Consider the following 20,343-nt stretch of genomic DNA (forward strand, 5'->3'; position numbering starts at 1 on the left):
AAAATGCAAAGCATTAAAAACCTTAAGAGAAAAAAACCAGTTCAAATAATCCCAGCTATGGAGTAAAGGTTAGAGAAGGGAAGGGTTAACTTGTGGACAGACTTCACTAAAGAGAGAGCACCTGAAGGCAAGGACAAAGTACTCTAGGCAAAGGGCACAGCACAGGCAAAGGCTCAAATATTGAAATGAGTACAGCATGTTTAAAAGACAGTAAAGAGGGGCGCCTGGGTGGCTCAGTCATTAAGCGTCTGCCTTCGGCTCAGGTCATGATCCCAGGGTCCTGGGATCGAGCCCCACATCAGGTTCCCTGCTCCTCGGGAAGCCTGCTTCTCCCTCTCCCACTCGCCCTGCTTGTGTTCCCTCTCTCACGCTGTCAAATAAATAAATAAAATCTTTAAAAAAATAAAAAAAAATAAAAGACAGTACAGAAGTTCTTCTGGATAGATCAGAAAGATCAACTTGAAAGCAACAGAGGGGCGCCTGGCTGGCTTAGTTGGTGGAACACGTGGCTCTTGGTCTTGGGGTTGTGAGTTCGAGGCCCATGTTGGGGCTTAAAAATTTACTTAAAAAAAAAAAAATCTTAAAAAAAATGCACATCAGGGGCGTCTGGGTGGCTCAGTTGGTTAAGCATCTGCCTTCAGCTCAGGTCATGATCCCAGGATCCTGGGATGAAGTCCCACATCGGGCTCTTTGTTCAGTGGGGAGCCTGCTTCTCCATCTGTCTGCCGCTCCCCCTACTTGTGCTCCCTCTGTCTCTAACAAATAAATAAATAAGAACCTTGGGGCACCTGTGCAGCTCAGTCATTAAGCGTCTGCCTTCGGCTCAGGTTATGATCCTGGGGTCCTGGGAACGAGCCCTGAATTGGGCTCCCTGCTCAGCAGGAGGCCTGCTTCTCCCTCTCCCACTCCCCCCTACTTATGTTCCCTCTCTCACTGTCTCTCTCTCTGTCAAATAAATAAAATCTTTCAAAAATAAATAAATTGGTAAACAAATATCTTTTAAAAATGTAAATTAAAAAAAAAGAAAGCAACAGAAATAAGACTAGGTAGGACTAAGAAACTAAGTCACAGATGCCTTCTGAGCATTAAGTCTCCAAAACAAAACAAAAAAAGTGGCACCCAGAGAGGGAGGTCTCTTTTCCCAAATCCAATGTGTAATCCTGATCACGGCATTGGCCCATAAGAGATGCAGTGCAGATTTCTGCTTCTCCTTCCTCATTTAAAAAATTATGAAACTGAATCAGTTCACAACCCACCTGGCCCAAATGATCAAGATATTCTCTTCTTAACAGACTCTTCCCACCATCTCTCTGTTGCCATAGCACAGCATTAGCATTATTCAAACACAAGTGAAACCACAAAACCACAGACCTCTGGCTATTCTCAGTCTAGACCATACAGTTTCTTGCACAGACCAGCTAGCCTATCCCCTTAGCTGACATCATGGCCCTAAAGGGTCCCCTTTGTTAAAAACAAAACAAAATTTTAAAAAACACCAAACTTCTCTGCATTTCTCTGTCAAATGGACCATTTTTTTTTTTTTAAAGATTTTATTTATTTATTTGAGAGAGAGAGAGAGAGAGAGAGCACATGAGAGGGGGAGGGCCAGAGGAAGAAGCAGACTCCCCGCTGAGCAGGGAGCCTGATGCGGGACTCGATCCTGGGACTCCAGGATCATGACCTGAGCCGAAGGCAGTCGCTTAACCAACTGAGCCACCCAGGCGCCCTCAAATGGACCATTTTTTAAAAGGTGCTCCAAAGACTACAAGGTATCACATTTCCATATCAAGATAAATGAAACCAGAAATTGAGTGCTGACTATACTGTGTGTATACATTTATACACACACACACACACACACACACACACACACACACACACAATTTGGGGGGGGCAGGGGCAGAGGGAGAGGGAGAGAGAGAATCTTAAAGCAGGCTCCACGTCTAGCACAGAGCCCAACGCAGGGCTCGATCCCAGGACTCTGAGATCACGACCTGAGCCAACATCAAGAGTCAGCCACTTGACCAACTGAACCACCCAAGCACCCCAACACAATCCATGATTTAAAAGACTAGAGTTCAGGGGCGCCTGGGTGACTCAGTCGTTAAGCATCTGCCTTCGGCTCAGGTCATGATCCCAGGGTCCTGGGATTGAGCCCCGCATCGGGCTCCCTGCTCGGCGGGAAGCCTGCTTCTCCCTCTCCCACTTGCCCTGCTTGTGTTCCCTCTCTCACGCTGTCTCTCTCTCAAATAAATAAATAAAATCTTTAAAAAAAAATAAAAGATTAGAGTTCAGATTTGTGTGGTGACAGATACAGAAGATATTTTGAAAGAAGTATCAGTGTAACTTGATGATAGGCTGAAAAAGGCAAAAAGAATTTCAAAATGTGAGCCCAAGTAACTGGAAGGATAGTGGTAACACTGATAAGAGAGGGGAATTAGTTTGAAAGGGAGGCTTGTGAACACAGTCTTAGACATCTTGGTTTTGAGGTAAGAGTGGCACAACCATGTGGAAATGTCTAGAATATAGTTGAGACATCCTGGAACTGGAACTGGCACTGGTGGGAGCAGAGAGAAGGGTATCAGTCATGAGATCACCATTAAAATCCTTTAATTTTTTATTTTTAATCTATTGGTCCATTTACTTCTGGCAAACTCCCTTAGCTTTTAGGCTGAATTGACCAACTTTAGATCAAGGGAGTCAATTCTTGATTACCTATCAAAAGCAGCTGGGTCGTCTGCCATTCCTGGGCATCTACTGGCATTGTTGGCAAAGGTGCTTGCTCTTCTTCTAGGATCCTATATTTTGAACATTCTACAAATGTAAAACTGCCAGGAGTCCTTTTGCTTCTACACAGAGGAAGCCTGAGACTAAAATTAAATGGAGGCAAGGAATGGAAACACTGAGAGAGATAGAGTTCCAATGATACCATAAAAACCCCAAGATGCAGCTATGCCTGAGGTCAGCACCATGTTGCAAACTTCCCAGTTCAGAGAGTCAAATGACCTATCCCTTCTTTTTCTTTAAGGCAGTTTGAGTTTTTAAGTCCTGCAGCCCAAAAAGAGTCCCAACTAACGTAACAAGTATAAATGCATTAAGCTTTGAGAGTCTAGCGTCCTTTAAACTAATGAATAGGGAGTAAAAAGGAATCTGCCTTTTCCCCCATTACTGAGCACAGAAGCCATCAAGTAATCAGACTAAAGGGTACTATGGGGTCTTGACCTTGAGACGCACAGAAGAATCCACAGCAAGACGGAACGAGGAAAAGTGCTCTGGAGACCAAAAATATTTCTAACTTTGCCATATACTGTTTGTCAGACAGACCTTATTTCTAATTCCTGAGAACACGTGTCACTAGCATATATATAAATGCACTATTTTCCAGCATCTATATGAAATTCAACTCTATCATTCAAGCCAAATAGGTCACAGCATTTAAAAAAAGCCTACTCCTGTACATGAAGAACTCAGCTGATTAAGCCAACTTTCACTTATATGTATGAAAGACATATAAACAATGTAGTTACCATTTCCTCTTCCTAATAGCCCAAGAGACAAAGTTCATGCTCTAACTTGAGAGGAGACACTTAATTCAGGGGAAACACTCTGATTACTTACCCTTGCTCTCAAAACACACTTCAAACATGTCATAATCTTCAGTGGTAAAGGCAAATTTCCCCTTGGTTGCATCCTCCTTGGAGTACAGAATATGACCAGCAGAATCTGTGATCTAAAATAAAAAGTAAGTAAGAACGGGAAGCAAATAACACTGGGGAAGAGAACCTATAGAAACTGGAGAATGGAAAGAAACACTGTCTATAGAAGACAGTTGATATTTCTCATTATGATGACTATGTTCAGTTCATTCTTAAAGACAGGAATTGGATTAGAAGATGAAACTCAAATACAGCAAATTTCATTCATTCAAACAGTATCCACACTAAAGGCTAAAATATGTTCCTGCCGGGGCGCCTGGGTGGCTCAGTCGTTAAGCGTCTGCCTTCGGCTCAGGTCATGAACCCAGGGTCCTGGGATCAAGCCCCGCATCGGGCTCCCTGCTCAGCAGAAGCCTGCTTCTCCCTCTCCCACTCCCCCTGCTCGTGTTCCCTCTCTCGCTGTGTCTCTCTCTGTCAAATAAATAAATAAAATCTTTAAAAATAAATAAATAAAATATGTCGCTGCTATGGAATGTCTTACCATAACCAAAAAGGCAATACAGTTGATTCAAATTGGGCTTATTAGCAAAAGTTTGCTATATAAAATGTACACCAGTTTCATTACCTAGAAGGGGACAGGTCACAAAAATGAAATGGACAATTACCAGAAGAATGTACTACAAAAAGAAGAAAGACACATAAGAACACATCTTTTCTGTAAAACAAATCTTGATGGGGTGGAGGTAGGGGCAGAGAATGGAAATGGGACACCTGATGCAAAAAGAGAAGGAAAGAGGACATGCGTGGAGAAGAAAATCTGGAAGATCTATTCCTGCAAATTTCACATAAATTATGTCAATGGTCAAATGGGGTGGCAGAGAAGCATGGGGAATGAACAAGAAATTTGTCCTAAAAAAAGACATCCTTGGCTTCCACCAGTGATAATTTCTTTCTTCTAGGTTGTTAGCTTTAGTTCTCCAAACTGAAACTGTTCCATTTGTAGAGAATGGCCTGTAAGCACAGATGAAGTGGCATACATTGGTAAGTGAATGGTCATATTTAAAACGAGGAAATGACAGGGGCGCCTGGGTGGCTCAGCTGGTTAAGCGACTGCCTTCGGCTCAGGTCATGATCCTGGAGTCCCGGGATCGAGTCCCACATCGGGCTCCCTGCTCGGCAGGGAGTCTGCTTCTCCCTCTGACCCTCCTCCCTCTCATGCTCTCTGTCTCTCATTCTCTCTCTCGCAAATAAATAAAATCTTAAAAAAAAAACAAAAACAAAAAAAAAAAAACGAGGAAATGACAGTAATATGACACACTGGATTGCAACTTCTTTTCTAGGGTTCATGGTTGTCCTAGCAGAAGGCACATTTCATTATTTAAGACAGGAAGCTACTTGCAATGTGGAACACAAAACTAGTAGCTTCCTTATATTAAACTAGATGTTCTAATGCTCTCTGTCAAACAAGGTTCGTTTATAGGTGCGATTTTAAATATGGAAACTGAGCAGCACACAAAAGTCTATGCATTTAAAGCACTTTAATAACACTAGTTTTTTTCTTAGTAAAACTTCTTTATACTTTTATTTTTCTTTTGATTTTCTACAAAGGCATGTATCACTTATGGTCAGAAATAAAGGTATTTCATTTTGAGGAAAAATATAATAACTAAAGAATAGTTTTCACTGCTAGACTAATTTGAAATAAGGGGTAATTAAAAAACGTTTTATGGCACATCTTCTAAATTCCCTAAAAGTAACAGTAGTAATATTAATCAAGTATCTTCTGCCATGAATGATGTTGATCCTTCATTAATTTGTCAATGCTTAGATCTGTGCTAGTCATTGGGGATACAGGAATATGTAAAATAGTTCCTGTCTTCGAAGAGCTTAAAAGTCTAAATAAGACGAATAAGAAATGAGACCTCACTGTAATGTGAAAAGTGCACGACTAGAGGAAAGCACAGGTGCCATGCGATATGGCGGTTTGGGGAGTGTACCGTGGAGGTGACACGTGAGCTAAGTCCTAAAGGATGAGCTGCAATTAAGGGAAAAACAGGGTGTAAAAACATTCAGGGTAGAAGAAAAGGCAAATATGAACACCTGGGGTCCAGAAAAAAACAAAACAAAAATATAGTAGGACCATAATACTATTAATATTTATTGAGCACTTACTAAAGGTTGAGTATTATGCCAAGTGCTTTATATGCATTTTAAAATTTAGTCTTTATTATAATGCTATAGGTAAGAACTATTATTTCTCTTACGTTCCATAGCAGGAAACTGAAACACAGAGAGGTTAAGTGGCTAGAGAGGTACTGGCCAGATCATGTAGAAGTGCAAACCATGCTAGGGAGTTTAAACTTCATTTGGTACAAAGTGGAAAGGCAATGAAGATTTAAAACAAGAGAGTGATGTGATTCAGTCTGCAATTTAGAAAGATGAATCTGATAATACTGTGAAGACAAGTCCCTTGAGAGGGACAATACTAGCGATAAGAAGATGGATTAGGACACTATTCCAGTACTCCAGGTTAGTAATGATGAGGACTTTGAGTATGAGGAGAAGGGGACAAATTTGAGGGATTTTAAGGAGGGGGAGCCCATAGGACAAAACCAAAAAGTCAATGCCCACAAGGATCAAGTGAGCAATGTAACTGAATCTAATGGGCCAGTGTAGGTCCACAAGGTTGTGGACAACTTGGCAAAGTGAAAAGATGTGCCTGTCTCAAGAGAGAAACCAATGAGTGCCATGTCATGCTGGGTTTTCAGAGCATCCGATTTTTCAAAAGAAGCTAGACATTTTAACTTTTATTTGAAACCTCCTAAGTTTTAAATCCTCACAGCCAAACCCAACATATGAAAAACTATCTCAAGGCCAAACAAAAGAGGTCTATAGAACCGAGTTCTTTGGGGCCACCCACATCTGACCTCTGCATCAGAAGAAAGCTGACCAAAATCACATAAAAGGGGGTGCCTGAGTGGCTCAGTCAGTTACCCATCTGCCTTTGGCTCAGGTCATATCAGGTCATGATCCCAGGGTCCTGGGATTGAACCCCGCGTCAGGCTCCCTGCTCAGTGGGGAGCCTGCTTCTCCCTCTCCCTCGACTCCTCCCCACCCTGTTTGTACACACTCTCTCTCAAATAAATAAATAAAATCTTAAAAAAAAAAATCACATAAAAGTATTGCTTGGTAGCACTGAGGTCTCAGCTGAGATTATAGACTATGGATTTCTAGTGGCAACACTTAGCAGCCAGGATGCGGGAACAAAGAAAACAGTATTAAGTGATTTAGGCTTGAGGTTCTGCAACTGAGTGGTTTGAAAGGATAAAGGGATTAAGGAATTATGCTAGTAACTTTATACATAGTATTTATTTAATCTTCACAACAATTCCAGAGAGGCCTGTCTTATTATCCACATTTTATTGATGAGAAAACTTAGTAATTTTGCCCACCATCACAGAGTTAATAAATTGTGTGGATTTGAAGTAGTCTAAAATCCATGTTCTTCCGACATTCCATGTTGCCTCCCCACAAAAGGAATGTCTGAAAGAATGGGGTGCACAGAAGCCAAGAAAGACTAACAGAATGTGATGGATTCTTTGGGTCAGTGCAAGTAAGAGCGCCTGAAGAGTCCTCTCAAGTGGGACACTGCATTGTTCAGTCTGCCATTCTCCACCGTGGAGGGGTTAGCAGGCACTCACAAGGGAGAGGCCCTGAAGTCAGCAATAACTAAATAATCTGCAAGGGGGAAGGAATATTTAGCCCTGAAGATTCCTAAAGGCCTCTTGTTCATGTGAAACTTTTTCTGAATCAATTAAAAGAAAAGGCTTAAGAACAGACTTCTTTAGAACCTTGAACACACACATATTATAGGGCAAAAAGTCCGGGAACTAATCAAATTTCAAAGTAACATGTAGTCACCAGTATGGTGTCATTCTTCCTTTATTCAGAATCTGTTCACCAATCAGATACTCACACATCCCCACTCCCTAGCCCCCAAAAGCACAATGACAATTCTTAAGAGCAAGGAGGAAGTTCAAAAAGGTAGATTGCAAGAATAACATATTTTCACATTCCAAGCTGACCTAAAAACTCTAACTTAGGTTTAGCTCCTATGAATAAAGTTGCATAAAAATAAGCTTCCAGATTTGCTCACCACACTAGTTTAATTCTTAAAAAAAAAAAAAAAAAAGATTTTATTTTTTATTTTTATTTTTTTCCCTGCCCCTAAAAAGATTTTAAGCATTCGCTACACCCGATGTGGGGCTCAAACTTACAACCCCAAGATCAAGAGTCACATATGCTCTATCGTCTGAGCCAGCCAGGCACCCCTAATTTAATCTGTAAAGCAGAAGGAGAGGATTACAAGTCATTAGAAATGTTTACTGTAAATGAAACCAGTAGAGGACAGCAGGGAATGGAATCAAGAATACAGCACTGAACAGTCATCAAAGATGTCATCATCTCCACAGTCAGGCAAGGACCTGGGAAAAACCACCCGGGGCGCCTGGGTGGCTCAGTCGGTTGAGCATATGACTCTCGGTTTCAGCTTAGGTCGTGGTCTCAGGGCTGTGGGATCAAGCCCTGCAATGGACTCCACACTCAGCAGGGAGTCTACCTGGGATTCTCTCCCTCTCCCCCCTCACTCAGCCCCTCCCCATGCTCCTGCATGTGCCCGCACTCTCTCAAATAGACAGATAGAGGGATAGGTAAAAAATTTTTAAAATATTTTATGTATTTATTTGACAGAGACAGAGAGAGAGCAAGCCAGCATAAGCAGGGGGAGCAGCAGGCAGAGGGAGAGGGAGAAGCAAGTTCCCCGCGGAGCAGGGAGCCCGATGCAGGGCTCGATCCCAGGACCCCAGGATCATGACCTGAGCTGAAGGCAGACTGAGCCACCCAGGAGCCCCTAGACAAAAATTTTTCAAAATTTACTAATTTAAGGACAGGAGCCTCTCCAGATGACAACAAAAGCCTAGATTTAAGTCAGAAAAGTCTTATTAAGGGGCACCTGGCTGACTCAGTCAGTGGAGCGTGCAACTCTTGATCTCAGGGTTATGGGTTTGAGCCTCACGTTGGGTGCAGACATCACTTAAAAAATAAAAAATCTTGGGGCGCCTGGGTGGCCCTGTCGTTAAGTGTCTGCCTTCGGCTCAGGTCATGATCCCAGGGTCCTGGGATCGAGCCCCGCATTGGGCTCCCTGCTCAGCAGGAAGCCTGTTTCTCCCTCTCCCACTCCCCCTGCTTGTGTTCCTTCTCTCACTTTGTCTCTCTGTCAAATAAATAAATAAAATCTTAAAAAAAATAAAATTTAAATTTAAAAAATCTTTAAAAATAGAAAACTCTTATTAAGGCATTAGCAAAATCCTCCAATGAGCACTTTGCAAAATGAATTAAGAAGTCTGCCATGTTTTTCGGAAAGTCTCTGGTACTCAGAAGGGGTAAAAATTGCTTAAATTATCCCTTGCTACATTGTACTGAGTAACTACAATTATGGTAGAATCACTTGCTTTGGTGAAGTGACATCTGAAAGATGACATCTTTCCATGACATCTGAAAGAAAATGTATTAAAGATTCATCCTAGGGCAAAGACTCAAATGCTTTACAAGAGGCTGAAGGCAAAGGACCCATCACTGCCAACACCTTTTATTAGCATGAAATTTACTCCCCCAAAGTGTGTGATAATGACCACAATTCCCTAAGGGCCTTCACATTTCTATATTCCCCATGACCTTCAGTTGACACAACTATATGAGGGTTGTTTATCCAGATATCTGGAAATCCAGGCAGGCAACATGACAACTTAACTTTCATTTTAGGCTCCTAAGAACTGCTGGGCATTCTGAGATCCTAGAATTTTTCTAAGAATCAGTAGGTTTCCCATGTAGTTCATAACTTTGCAGCTATTTAGGAGGTAAGTCATTGATCTTTGTGTGTGTAACCCAAGCCATTGATCTAAAAAAAAAAAAAAAAAATCATATGCACTAACCCCAACATAATTACATAAATCAGCAGGTAGCTAAAATTAAGAAGTAGAAAACTGAGCCAAGCTCATGACTAGCCAGAGCTGGCAAAATCTAAAAGGTTGAAATGATGGGTTTTAAATTTCCTCTAATAAAAATGCTCTAATTACAGATCACCTTAAAAGATCATCTGGTTTCTCAAGAATTGAGAGATTCTATTTTTTCTTCTTAAATTCTACTAAAGTACTTTGGTATTATGATAAATAACTGCCACTTTTACCTCCTGTAACAGCAAGTCCTTAAAAGAGTACTTACTTCTCTTTAAACAATAAACACTTGTAATATTTATTATAAAGTTCTTAATTAAATAAAGGTAATATGAAACCATTAAAATTTGCTCATATGACATCAAGGAATAGGAAGTAATACAGATTTGTTCTAGATAACACCTTCTGAAAAGCAAACCAAGTTCACAACTTAGTAAGGAAAAAGTGTTAATTGTATAAGCAGAGTAGCTGATGTCAAGAATATGTGAATACTCACACTGAAACTGTCAAATAAGTGAAAATACATGTCACTGGGAAAATAAACTCATTTAGAATTGGATTCTCTTGACCATTCTAGGCAGCAGCCAGAAAACAGGTTCTTGAGTAGGTCCTGCTCCTATTTCTTCTATGGAAGCCTGCTCCCATTTCTTCTATGAAACAGTCAAGATAATACCCTGCCTACTTGAAAAGGATCTTTAAGAAGCTTAGGCCAAGGCCTCCTGAGTGGCTCAGTCAGTTAAGCGGTTAAGCTCTGCCTTTGGCTCAGGTCATGATCCCAGGGTCCTGGGACTGAGTCCTACATCGGGCTCCCTGCTCAGTGGGGAGTCTGCATCTCCCTCTCTCCCTCTACCCCCTCCCCTGCTCATGCTCTCTTTGACTCTCTCTCAAATAAATAAATAAAATCTTAAAAAAAAAAAAGAAAGCAGCAGCTTAGGCCCAAACCAGGTAAATAAAGCAATTAGGATTAAAAGAATATAGAGTTCACCTGGAGGAAGAAACAAATAGGTACTATCAAGAACCTGAATTGAGCAAATGATATGCACACAGTATATTTGACTCTAAGTTTTCTGGAAGCCAACATTAAAAGACTACAAAGAGAACCAAGTTGGTTATACATCATTTGTTTTCTGATCAAAGCTCACAAATTTACCTTCAGAGATAATTTTCCTGGAACTAGACACGAAGAACAATATATCAGGAAGGTCCTTTTACAAGGACTGTGACCAATATTAGACTCTCCAAATTCAACTGTGGCCTTGCTAAACATACAAAGCTCGAATGAGTGTTTTTAGTGCTCCTCTATAATGATGTGCCTGACCTAATGCAGAGGTGGGCCCTGAAGGATCTAGACAAAGGCTCCAGTGCCCTGATTCTCTGCCCTTTAGCACTACCATCTATCTCCTAATCCCACCTCCCTTCTTACACCTCACAGAATTCCCAGACTTACTAAAGTTCCAAGAAGGCTGGGACTACTTTTGGCCACTTGCTGAAATCGCAAGTGTGTTAAAAAAAAAAAAAAAAAAAGAAAAGAAAAGGCCAGGAAGACAGGTCTTAAAAATAATACTATCTACCCAGATCTCAGTTTTCAATACCATTCTCCAATAAAAGGAACCAGGGATTCTTGGAGAAATGGTTGGTCCTAGGATTGAGGCAGAAAGTTATACAAGATGAGCCTGCAACATTTTGTAGTGCCAGAAATTAAGGATGTGTTCAGAAACAAAACAAAAACCAAGAATGAGGGTATGTCAAAGGGACATAGAAGCCAAATAAGGAGCTCCCAATAGCCAAAGCTGAAACAATTTGAGCAACAAAATAGTATTTGACTGTAATCCAAAGTATAAGTATAAAATAAATATCCACGAATCCATACTGATATAAAGGATTAAACAAAGGAGAAGAAACAAGTCTCCCATGCAGAAAACTCAAATAATTTATGTAGAAAACGGCACCCTCAAGAAGACTGGGACCAAGCAAACCTCCTCACTCCTGAACTGTGGGCTGCACATAGTGATTTCCTTCCAAAGAGTACAGTATGGGAAGGGAGACAAAAGTAACTTTCCAGTAGAAAAACCTAACCAACACTGCCTCAGCCAGATGATCAAGGTCAATAGCAACAATGATAAATCATGTTGATAGCATGCTCCCTTAATATGATGTAATGAAAATGGCACTTTACCTCTGTGGGCTTCCTCCCCAAAACCCATAATCCCAATTTTATCATGAAGAAAACATCAGACAAATCCCAATAGAGAGGTATCCTACAAAATACTTGACCAATATTCCTCTAAACTCACAAGGTTGTCAAAAACAAGAAAATCTGAGAAACTGTCATAATCTAGAGGAGTCTAAAGAGACATGACTAAATGTAATATATCTTGGATGGGATCCTGGAACAGAAAAAAGGATATTAAATGAAAACTAAGGAAATCTGAATAAATACGGACTTCAGGTCAATAATAATGTAACAATACTGGCTCATTCACTGTGACAAATATATCATATTAATGTAAAATGTTAACAGTAGGGGAAACTGGCTGTGGGGAATATGGGAACTGTACTATCTTAATTTTTTCTGCAAATCTAAAACTGTTCTGAAATTAAAAGTTAGTTTAAAAAAATAGTATTCAGAAAGATGAAATCAAATGCATATATACACACACATCTCTCCAGATTCTCAAGAAATTTACGGTCTACTCAGAGCCAAGCAGGCATCAAACATCTTTTTTTTTTTAAATTATAGGGTTTTTTTTAAGATTCTTACTGATTGATTGGTTGAGAGCACATGCAAGCAGGGGGAGGGGGAGAGGGAGAGAGAGAATCTCAAGCAGACTCCATGCTGAGCAGAGCCCGATGTGGGGCTCAATCCCACAACCCTGAGATCATGACCTGAGTGGACATCAAGAGTGGGATGATGAACAGACTGAGCCACCCGGGCGCCCTGCATCAAGCATTCTCACAGACTTTTTGGAGGTCTATACAAAGAGTTACTTTGGACAAAGTCTATACTTATTCCTGTGAAATAACATACGATGCCTGGGGAAGATGGCAAGTCTGTCTTTGTACTGGTACAGGCCACACGCTGCGTTCACGTGCTCAATCAGCTCCATACCCCACCGGTCGATGAAAATCTTAGAAAACAACAAAACGAACAAAACCACTTCTTTTCCAGGAGGCCTACCATAGCAGCAGAAGCCAATTAGCTTCCAGCTTTGGTGCAGCTGGTGAAAATCTGAAGATGTCATTTCTTTCAAACAGGCTCCTTCTTGCACTCTGTCTTCCTCAGGTTTACAACCAGTCTGTAGTGTAACATTTGAGTATATAATGTGTACATATTATTTTAAGGACAACTATCAACCTTTGTAGCTCTTGAATGACTAACTCAGGAACTTAGAAACATCAGGTCCCTTGTAGAAGCTCTGTACACTGATAAAAATGAACTGAAACAGAAACACCTATTCTCTTCTCCCTTTGAGAGACAGCACAGTGTAAGAGACTGAATGTTCTAGAGTCAGACCTCAGGTCTGTGTTCAAATCACAATTGTGTCACTTACTAGCTGTAAAGTTTGGGGTATATTCCTTAACCTCTCTGTTCCTCATATGTAAAATAAGGACAATAGCACACACTTTATGAGGTTATTGTGAGGATTAAAGTTAATACAAGTAAAGTGCCTAGAACAGTGTCTGGCACATGGCAAGCACTCATTAAGTGTTACTAGTATCATCACTGTTGTTAGCATTATTATGGTAACTATTTGTTAGTAACAATTCAGAACTCCATAAACATTTAGGTCACTAACCATACTTCCAACCTAATAGTTCTAATGGATGGCAAATTACAAAAAATACACTAAAATGACTAAACCCAGGGATCATTAGAGCCAAATGGTTACTACATAGAAACAGAAAAAGACAAAAAGGTAAACTCTCAAGGAAGCAGCAGGAAGATTTAGAAACTGAAGGGATACAAAATGTCTAACCAAGCAGGTGTTCAATGATACCTTTTAGCTACTAACACCAGATAGTAAGAAATACAAGAGGACCCCAGCATTTCCTGCATGTGTTTTTTAACCTGATAAGTCATAAACTACATGCAGGACCCAACGTTGGCAAGGAGGGGAGAAGAGAGTATTGCGTGTGCATGATTAGGGGTTGTAGGCCTATACCCTTCTTTTGGTAAAAGTTCATGAGTGAATCTTGAGCCATGGGGTCTATTACCCTGAGACATAAAAAATGAGAAAGAACACCAAATCACTGAAGATGCTGTAGTTTTAGACTAGAAAAATAGTACAGTAGTCTTCCCATATCCTTGGTTTCACTTTCTGTGGTTCCAGTTACCTGTAGTCCACTGCGGTATGGAAGCAGATGATCCTCCTTCAGATGTATGTTCAGAAGATCAGTACTAGCCTAATGCTACTTCACAATGTCTACGTCATTCACCTCACTTCATCTCATCACACAGACATTTCATCATCTCACATCATAAGAAGAAAGGTAAGCTACCACAAGTCACCACTGTTTTCAAACTTGAAGAACAAGGGTAACCGATGGCCTAAAAGCTATGTATAATGGGCAAAACATTAATTTACCCTGATCTTTCAAACAAGAGCAAGTACCAACCAAGTCTACCAATTGCATCCCTGAAATCAGGGGATCACAGCTACATTATACCCAGAACAAAGTCAAACTTAGAAAGGCTATAAGCAGCATTTAGCAACTCTAAATTCTTTCAAATTTCCAACACAATTCAACAATGACATAGCACAGCACAGAAGTATTGCTCGAGGAGGCTTGTCGAAGTGTTGAAACTTGGGGCACCTGGGTGGCTCAGTAGGTTAAGCATCTGCCTTCGGCTCAGGTCATGATCCCGGGGTCCTGGGATCGAGTCCCGCATCGGGTTCCTTGCTCAGCGGGGAGCCTACTTCTCCCTCTCCCTCTGCCTGCTGCTCTGCCTGCTTGTGCTCTCTCTGTGTCAAATAAATAAATAAAATCTTAAAAAGAAAAGAAGAAGTAGTGTTGAAAACTAGAAATGGAAAATTTCCAGGCACTGGGTATGGTAATAGATAGATGCTCTCCTCCTGCTTCTATCAACATTTGTTACATTAACTCAACACAGGCAAAACGTCATGCTTGACTGGGTGGGGGGAGGGGGAGGAGTTGGGAGGAAGAAAGGAAGAAAGAGAGGGAGGAAGGGAGGGGAATGAGAACGAAAAGACCAGTTGCTGCCCTAACAATACTACTGCGGGGGTGAAGCCAGATCAAATGTTTTTTTTCATACTGTTCCAAAGTTATTTACGGTAAAAACCTCCAGCGTGACCCTTTTAGGCACAAACAAAGCCTTGTTCTTTCTTAACAACTAGTCCCTTGATTTCCCACACGTTACGTTGAACAATGAGGTTGGGGGCACAGGATAAAGCAGATGACATCAACCTCCCTCAAGTCGGAGGCTTGTTTAGGAGTCCAAATTCTGGTCTGTGGCCAGCTAGCTGATTTCACAGAGGGCTCTACTGTCCAGACTGCCAGGCTGAGTATGCATATGGGGGCAATGGCTCAGATCAACCACCAGTCAGCAATTCACACAAGAAACAGCGGAGAAGTCACTGTACTCTGCTAGATTACCTTCATAAATCTGTTCCATTTTCCTAGAAACTAGGCTCCGTCTTCAGAAGTCATCATAAAGACATGGAATAGCCATTTCAATTTCTAAGCAGCCCTCTTCTCTACATCAGTTCAAAACAGAAGGCTGCAGGCAACTGTTCACCCAATAAGAGAGATTTAAATGAAGTAACATACTGTTTAACTTTTACAGAGAAGGAAACACAAGGTCAGAAATCTTATATATGATACGAAAAGAAACTAGCTTTTAATACTATCAAATGTTAATGTATCAATTAGCCTTCTGTACTAAACCACCTACTGATTGAACTGTTTCTACCCATTGGACAATAGTCACATCAAATGTCAATTTGAAAGAGACAGATTTTTCCCAATAGAAAAAGATCAGCTCTCACTACAGATGCCAGTAATAAACCGAAGTAACTGTTCTAAATAAAAGAATCTCCAAACTATAGCATATATGTGTGCATGTGTGCGCACACACACACAAATCCTTCCAGAGCTTTCAGTGGGCAAAAAAAAAAAAAGTTAAAAGCCAATGGTTTCCCAGCTGCCAAGATGCTCCTTGATAATTTTTAGGCTTAAATTGTGATAGGCCTATGACTCAAGGCTGAACTCTTCAAACGATCTGTTTGGCTTTCTATACGCTAGTTGGGAGAGAGTGGCACCACAACTGGATATAATATCCAAGGAAAAATAATTGCACTTAGCAAAATGAATTGTTAATTAGCATTAGCACTCTTGAAAAATGACAATGAAAAAAAGTTAGACTGATTATATTATTTGGAAGAGGCTATAAAAAAGCATAAATCATTTCAGTTATCACCATTAAGCTTTTCTTTTCTTTTGGGTGATGATTAGGACAACTGCTCACAACTGCTTTTCTCTCTCTGTAATCTATTTCTAAAGTATAAATCGCCCTTAGGCAACAACTCATCTCATCCCCTAAAACTAATTCATCCTCCAATTTCCACTATTAACAAGCATTCTAACTAATAGATGGTACTGGAGCTTATTAAACTATTATGATATCATCTAGTCTTAATGAAAATGTGGTTTTCAATTAAAAAATCAACAGAGTTGAGATTCTGAGCCCCTACAAGAGGCTTTTTATGGACCTGAAGCAATGAAGAAAATGTATACATTCACTATAAATGATGAGTCAATACTTCTGTTTCAATTTCGTGTAGCAAAGTCTTTAAATCTGATACTACTTAGCCTAAGTTAGCCTCACTTTGTGAAAAGAACAGGGATTGGCTATATGGGATAAATTCACTGGAAATCCCAACACAAAACACATAATATAGGCCTGAAGCAGAAATCTTAGCAGTAGAGTCCCGCCCATCATTTCAATCATTTCTGTTCAGAAAGGCCTTCCCTGACCACTCAAATACTCTTTACCCTTCAGTCACTCCCTACCCACTACTGTTTGATTTTTCTTTATAGTACTTATCACTACCTGCAATTGTCTGTATTTTTTGAACTTGTTTTTGTTCGCCAGTTGAGCTCAAGGACCTTGTCTGCTGTTCATCCCCATTTCCCCAGCTAGGTCTGGCATATACTAAATATTAAAATATTTCTTGCATGAATAGGAGAATCACAAACAAAATCCTCAGAATTCTCATATTATACTTTATCAGGTCACCAAAATGACATAAAACAGGGGAGTCAGATTAGCAATTCAATTTTCATTCAGTAGAGAGGAAACAAAAGAATACTCATATATATGACCCATTCCCTGAATAATGAAGAACCACCTCAGTTAGTCCTTCCAACAATTCTATGAGATCTATCATCCCCATCTTACAGATCAGAGACCCAAGGAGAAGAGTTAAGTAATTCCCTCAAGACCATATACCCTTTAAGTGGTGAAGCTGTTGAGATTTGAACTCAAATTTGTCTGACTCCAGATCCAGGTTCTTTCCACTATACTTCTATTTAATAAGGACTTCTATTTAATACGACTAATATATTTAATTCAGCTGTACAACAATAAGTACACAGTACTTAAACTTAAGACACAAAGATGAATGAGACATTAGACTTCACAAAATAAGCACCATACTACATCAAAAGTGCCATGTCAAACAGGTTATAATGGAAACACATAGGAGGGGTGTACAGGCAAACACCAGTCTAGATTAAGAGAACACTGTATTCAAGGAACTGCATGGGGTTCAGCATGGTGAGAGTCAGGAGTGGGAAAAAGAAGTGAAGAGGGAGAAAGAGGAGAAAAAAATTAGAGATAAGGCTAGGACACTGCCAATTCATTTGTTCATTAACTCTTTATGTTGAAGTCCTACTATGCACTATATGCCAGGCACTGTATTAGACAGGCATTTCAATGATGAGACATAGTCTCTGCTCAACTACATTCACAAAAATCCTTATGAAAGAGACTGCCTCATTCAGAGCAACAACAAAACATCAAGTCCAGCTGGCTAGGTTTTGCACTTCAGAAAGCCTCCAGCCCCCCTCTTAACCTCAACCCAAATGCTGCTTGAACCAAGGGTGGACAAATGACCAAAGAGAAGACATCAATAGGCTGTAAGAAACCTAGAATGTGGCCTGGCACATAAAAAGAGTTAAACCAATCAGATTCCCTCACTCAAGAGGTGTACTTCAGAAGCAGAAATGATGTACAAAGAGAATCCTTGAGCAGTTTGGGACATGAGGGTCAAAAGGTAAGAGAAAGTGAAGAGATGCTATGAAAAAGGTTGCAAACTATGATAAGGGACTGGATCAAGCCCACAAAAGTGTTCTGTGGCCTGCACAGAATATCAAATTTTTTAAATGACACCCAGCTTGCGGTCTCTAAAATACTATTCCCCACAAAATGGACCAGAACTCCTTGAAGGAATAACTGCTTCCAGGTCAGGGGTTGGACAAACAAAAGATGAGCCTAGGATACCCTGTTCCACAAAACAGGGAAGCTATCAAACCCTAATGGGGTTGTTGTCAAAAGGACACAGGAGTCAAAGGGACACCTGAGTATAAAGAAAGAACGCAACTGATAAAAACAATGACAATAACAAAAAAAGATTTCAGTGTAATACTTAAAATAAAACAAAATAAAAACCTGGGGCACCTAGGTCAGTCAGTTGAGAGTCCGACTCTTGATTTCGGCTCAGGTCATGATCTCACGGTCTTGAGATCAAGCCGTGTGTTGGGCTCTGTGCTTAGCAGGGAGTCTGCTTCTCTCCCTCTGCCCTTGCCCCTGCTCGCTCTCTAACATAAATAAATCTTAAAAAAAAAAAAAACCTTCTTCTTCAGACTACATCGGAAATGACAAGGACAACAATCTCTCACTCTGAAAACTGTCAAGAAGGAATGAATTCTGTGTTTATCCTATAAATTTTAGGGTAACCAAATGGTCTTAAAAATTGATGAATTCTTGGGGCGCCTGGGTAGCTCAGCAGGTTGAGCATCTGACTCTTGATTTCGGCTCAGCTCATGATCTTGGGTCCTGGGATCAAGACCTGTGCTGGGCTCCATGCTCGGCAGGGAGTCTCCTTGCGATTCTCTCTCCCTCTCCCTGCTTGTCATGCACGTGTGCTCGCTCTTGCTCTCTAAAAATAAATAAATAAATCTTTTTAAAAAATTGATGAATTCTTTAAGACAGCTAACAGGAGCCTGGGTGGCTCAGTCAGTTAAGTATTTGCCTTCAGCTCAGGTCATGATCTCCAGGTCCTGGGATTGAGCTCCAAGTCAGGCTTCCTGCTCGGCGGGCAGTCTGCTTCTCCCTCTCTCCACTGCTCATGCGCGCGCGCTCTCTCTCTCTCAAATAAATAAATAAAATCTTTAAAAAGAAAAAAAAGAATTCCAACTAATAAATACAGAAGGAATAACAAAATTAGAAAATCGTCATTACACAACCTTAATGAAACAATAAATTCACACAGCAGTTATCAATGGACTGATAGGTAAAAAGATCGATGAGAAGCTTTACAATGGAGGCTTTGGGCTGTCACCACCTTGGTAGGTAGAATAATGCCCATCTCTCCAAAGATGTCCACATCCTAATCTTTAGAACAGTTACGTTACATGGCAAAAGGGGTTTTGCAAGTGTGATTAGAGACTGAGATAAGGAGATTATCACAAGGGTCCTTATAAAAGAAAGAGAGAAGCAGAGGAGAGAGGGAGGGATGGGAAAGAGGGAGAGAAAGAAAGATTTAGAGATACTAATTACTGGCTTTGAGGATGCAGGAAGGGGTCACCAACTAAAGAATGCAGGTGGTCTAGACCCTGGAAAAGGCAAGGAAACAGATTTTCCCCTAGAGTCTTCAGAAACAACACTGCCTTGTTGACACCTTGATTTTAGATAAATGCGCCCTGTTTTAAGTTACTGAGTTTGTCATAATTTGTTCTAGCAGCAGTAGGCCACTAACACATACGTGAACCCACTGATCAATCTTAGCACTAAGAGGCATGAAAAGTACTGTGTGCTCCGCCATGATGCCACATGAAGTACTCTCACCCAAAAGATAAACCCGAATCTAATTACATCTTTACAGCTGATTCCTTTTACAAGAAATATGGGGGAACTGTTTAAACGATACCTCAAGGAAGTAAACTGACAAATCCACAAATCTTTACAGACAACTGACTCTAACAATACAACTGCAAGCATTAAAAAAAAAAAAAGGAGGGTGAGTGAATTGCTCTAAATTAAAGGGACCTGAGAGAGATACAACAAATTAATTTAAAATATATTTCTGAGACAAGTGGAGAAACTTGAATATGAACTGAGTATACTATTAGCATTACTGTTAGTTTTGCAAGGTGTGATTATAGCCACATAACATTGTGATTATGTTCATATTTTTAAAGAGATTCATGCTGAAGTATGCAAGATTGAAATACCATGATATCTGGGATTTACTTTAAAACAATTCAGCATAAAATGTGAAGGGAGAGGCAGTTCCAATGAAAAAGGTGTGGCCACATCCTGATAATTACTAAATCTGGATACTGCATTTACAGTAGTAGACTGACCGTACTCTTCTCTATAAAACTGTAAACAAACCAGGGTGCCTGGCTGGCTCAGTCAGTAGAGCATGAGA

The 20,343-nt window shown here is 40.4% G+C and overlaps 1 protein-coding gene across 1 annotated transcript in view; it reads right to left on the minus strand.

Annotated features, from left to right (window-relative positions):
• Positions 1-20,343, minus strand: part of TMED10 (transmembrane p24 trafficking protein 10) — a 36,505-nt gene that overhangs the window by 13,371 nt on the left and 2,791 nt on the right. The window contains exon 2 of the mRNA XM_036072785.2: positions 3,619-3,730. Coding sequence (XP_035928678.1) covers positions 3,619-3,730 — 112 coding nt within the window. The remainder of the gene's footprint in view (positions 1-3,618; positions 3,731-20,343) is intronic.

The sequence above is a fragment of the Halichoerus grypus genome, chromosome 8 (assembly GCF_964656455.1).
Source record: "Halichoerus grypus chromosome 8, mHalGry1.hap1.1, whole genome shotgun sequence".
NCBI lineage: Eukaryota > Metazoa > Chordata > Mammalia > Carnivora > Phocidae > Halichoerus > Halichoerus grypus.